The sequence below is a fragment of the Propithecus coquereli genome, unplaced genomic scaffold (assembly GCF_000956105.1).
Source record: "Propithecus coquereli isolate 6110/MARCELLA unplaced genomic scaffold, Pcoq_1.0 Scaffold96, whole genome shotgun sequence".
NCBI lineage: Eukaryota > Metazoa > Chordata > Mammalia > Primates > Indriidae > Propithecus > Propithecus coquereli.
The window spans coordinates 669,597-673,909 of record NW_012155951.1 but is presented as its reverse complement, the minus strand read 5'-3'; the positions used below and the strand labels follow the sequence as shown (position 1 = coordinate 673,909).

At 37.0% G+C, this 4,313-nt stretch overlaps 1 protein-coding gene across 1 annotated transcript in view; it reads left to right on the top strand.

The window, feature by feature from the left end:
* Positions 1 to 2,851, top strand: part of LOC105827065 (probable maltase-glucoamylase-like protein) — a 36,980-nt gene extending 34,129 nt beyond the window's left edge. The window contains 4 exon segments of the mRNA XM_012665086.1: positions 8 to 1,001; positions 1,086 to 1,445; positions 1,743 to 1,844; positions 2,553 to 2,851. Of these exon segments, the coding sequence (XP_012520540.1) occupies positions 8 to 1,001; positions 1,086 to 1,445; positions 1,743 to 1,844; positions 2,553 to 2,851 (1,755 nt within the window).
* The last annotated feature ends 1,462 nt before the right edge of the window (positions 2,852 to 4,313 follow it).

Sequence of the window (4,313 nt, the reverse complement as noted above, 5' to 3'; positions counted from 1 at the left end):
TTCTGAGACTATCACTAGTTTTGCTAGTACAAGTACTACTGCTAGCACTAGTGCTACTGTTCCTATCACAACCACTCCTTTCCCAGCAAGTACTCTTGATGTTATAACTAGTGCTACTGTTCCTGATACAACTACTCCTTCGTCTACAAGTACTATATCCAGCACTAGTGCTACTGTTCCTATCACAACCACTCCTTTCCCAACAAGTACTACTGATGTTACAACCAGTACTGCTGTTCCTGATACAACTACTCCTTCGCCTGCAAGTACTACATCCAGCACTAGTGCTACTGTTCCTATCACAACTACTCCTTTCCCAGCAAGTACTATTGATGTTATAACCAGTACTGCTGTTCCTGATACAACTACTTCTTCCTCTACAAGTACTAATACTTCTAGCACTAGTGCTACTGTTTATACCACAGCCATATTCTCTCCTGCTGCTGATGCTAACACTAGTACTACTACTCTTAATACAACTATGCCTTCCCCTACAAGTATTACTACTGCTAGAACTATTTCAATCACTCCTTTTCTGACAAGTATTGCTGATGTTAGCATTCGTACTACTGCTCTTATTACCCCTACTCCTTCCCTAACAAACACTACTGATGTTAGTACTAGTACTACTATTTCTAATATAACTACTCCTTTTCCAACAAATAATACTAATGTCAACACTAGTACTAATGTTTCTTTTATAACCACTTCCTCTCATGTAAGTACTGATGATACTAGCACTAATACTGTTCCAATTACAACTGTTCCTTCTCTTACAAGTACTGATGCTGATACTACTAGCAGTAGTTTTTCTATTGTGACTACTTCTTTATCTGAAATTACTAATGCTATGGATACTACTGTTATTATGGTAACAACTACACCTACAAATACTGTTGTTGCTAGCACTAGTAATGATGCTTCTGTTACAAATCCTCTTTCACCTACAATGTCTGGTGGTGACAGCACTAATAATAGTATTTCTATAATGACCACTTCCTCTGCAAATACTCTTGCTACTAACACTAATAATACTCTGTCTGTTGTGACTAATACTCTTTCTACAAGTATGAGTACTGCTAGCCCTGGTAATATCATTCCTGTTGTGACTACTCCTTCTCCAAGTGCTGATGCTATTGGCACAAGTAATACTATTCCTGTCATGACTACTTATTACCAAACTCCTCCCACCACTCCTACTCCTACCCTTACTTCTACTCCTAATTCTACTACTCCTATTTTGAGCATATTTCCAACAAATAATACCTTCACTACTTATATAATTACTAATTTTACTACTCTTACTAATGCGAACACCACTAATTTCAACACCCTTGATACAAAAAGTACCACAATAATAGATGCTATTGTTGCTACTACCAGCACCAAAGATAATGCCACTAGTCTAGATACAGTAGTTACTTCAACAGACAAATTCACTGCACATACCGAACCTGCTGCAACAGATTTTATAAGCACTTTATCACCAGAAGGATCAACTACTACAACCCTTAGAACTACTAATACTGCAATGTTAACTTCTATAAATCTGGGCCATGGAACCTCTCCTATCATAGCAAATTCAACAAGAAACCTCACTACAGACAGTACAGCTACTAATACTCTTAGTTCCACAGATACTACCTTTCCTGTAGCAACTGCTACAGATACACTACTATCTACTACACAAAACTTTACTACCTTTTCCCTTACCACTGCAGATGTTAAAAATGCTACCACACACACCACACGGTTCTCTACTCCTCATTCTGCTACTAGTACCATACCAGCCTTAAGCCACACGACATTAATTCCTACAAATTTTTCTACTCTGAGAGCCATTGACACTACTACTACAAGCACTACATCGACTATTATGGATGCAATCACTACAAATATTATAAACATTACCACTGCAGGGAATGAAAATGCAGTGACAGGAGTCACCACAAGTACTGTGATTACAAAGATTACAAATGCTACTTCTATAGAAACTATCACTCAAGTCATTTCAACTCCATCTCCTATAGACACCCCTGTTGATGCCACCACAGATAATATATCTCCAACTGCCCTTACCAGAAACATCACCACAGCTTACCCTTCAGATGCCCCTACCAATGCTTTAAATACCACCTCCACAGGCACTGAAGATACCATTACACCAAATACCAACAGTACAAATATTACCAGTATGATACCAGGTGTTAGCGGTATTACGGGTACTCCTACTAAGGACAGCCCAACTACTGTTAGTGTTAGTATCACAACTACAGATGTGAATGCTTCCTCTACTACTCCAGACACAATAATTGCTAGTACACAAGACTTTTCCACGTCTTCACATACAGACACTACAGATACTACATCTACTACTGGAGCTACTAGAAATACCATTACAGCATATACTACCACAATAGCTACACCTATTTTCAACACAGAAACTACAACTTCAGTTATTACTTCTGATGCAGTCCTTACAAACACTTACATTCCAAGTACCACAGCTATTCCCACCACCAATACTATAAACATTACAGGACATGCAGTAAATACTACTGATGCAGATAACTCCAGCAGCGTTACGGGTAACGCCACACACATTTCTATTCCCAATATCACAACAGCTTCAGACATGATAACAACAGCTGGTCTACATACAGAAACTCACTATCTGGTAACAGCAAATTCTTTGGATAATGATTTACCTATTACTGCAACCGGTGCTACCACAGATATTACAAATAGTACCACACATGCTTTAAATACTACCACTCCTGATGGAATGACCATGGGTACTTCTGCTACTGTATCTACTTCTAGTGCTCTAAATTCTACTCTAGTTCCATGATTACTACTCAAGGCAGGATAATTACCTCAGATAGCTCTTTAAGACAACTATGACAGATTAGAATATCAGTTACCAGATATTCTATCTTATGTTACCTAAGTTTTCACAATTATTAGTACTCTAGCCACAACAGATATGGCTACTCTAAGCACAATAGATGTTGCAGATTTGATTAGGGATGCATCCATTACAAGCTGTGGATACTTATTTTTCAGCAGAATATGTACTACTGTTCTTTAAGTTATAGTTATTCCTGTAGCCCATCAATTGAACTACAGATAATTTATATGTAATTGCTATAGATGTCACAGGTTATCTTGGTGTCTAGATAACACCATGTTAGGCCCTGTAAATACTATTTTTTTAGATGTAGTTATTGAAATGGCCCAACTTGTTTCTTGGGTTATAGGACATAATACCCATAACTGAGAGCACTGGCAATACTCCTGGCATTCCAATGACCTCCATAATAATAGGTATTTAATTTGTAATGCTAAAAATCGCACCTTATTTTCCTGTGGACTTTTCCAAATACCATGGCTACCAATATAGTCATTTGCTATTTCACATACTAAAAGTATTATTGCTCCTGAAGAGATCCTAGCTTTAGCTACAGATATAGATTTTGCTACCATTGGAGATATTGTATATAGCTTGACTTCAGGCACTGAAATAATTAAATTAGAAATATTACATGTTAGTTTTACTATCATAGAGAATAAAAATATGATTATAGGTGTTAAAAGCATAAGTTCCAAAACTTTACAACCATATCATTTCCATAGATACTACCAATACTCTTACCACAGATTTGTTAAGTACTTCTATTTACTTCCAGAAAATTAGAATTAATCTTAATTATGAGATAGTCTTAGGCCCTTGCTGTTACCACCAATGATTGGTTCTGACTCTAGTATAAACCAGAAATTATCCAGACAGAGATGAGAATGTAAAGATAGCATCGGAGAGATGGTCTCTGCCTTAGAATCAGAGTTTATAATCTTGTTTGCTTTTTCTTTTTATCTACCAGCTTTTCCCATATTATTTCACTGTCCAGACTCTCCTTTGGTGTGTTACAGCTTTCAGCATGTTCTTGGTCTTTCATATCCAAATTCACCATCTATTCTTAACCTATTACTTCCTTAGATCATCCAGCCCTCCATGAGTAGACTCATGGTCATTACCAAATCTATCCAGTTGGGTGCTATTGAAGGCTTAACCTGAGAACAGTATTCTCAAAGTTTAGTTTAGGGATCCATGGGGTGGATCTTTTTGGGGCACACAGTTCATATCTGTTTTCATTATAATACTAACTTGTTATTGATTTTTTAACTCCCATGCATCTCAGACAGTGGCATTTTCTGGAGACTCTATGCTGTGTGGTATCACAATAGATGAATATAGAAACTGATGTAAGAATCTAGCTGTCTTCTATTAATTCAGACATTAAAGAGATTTATAA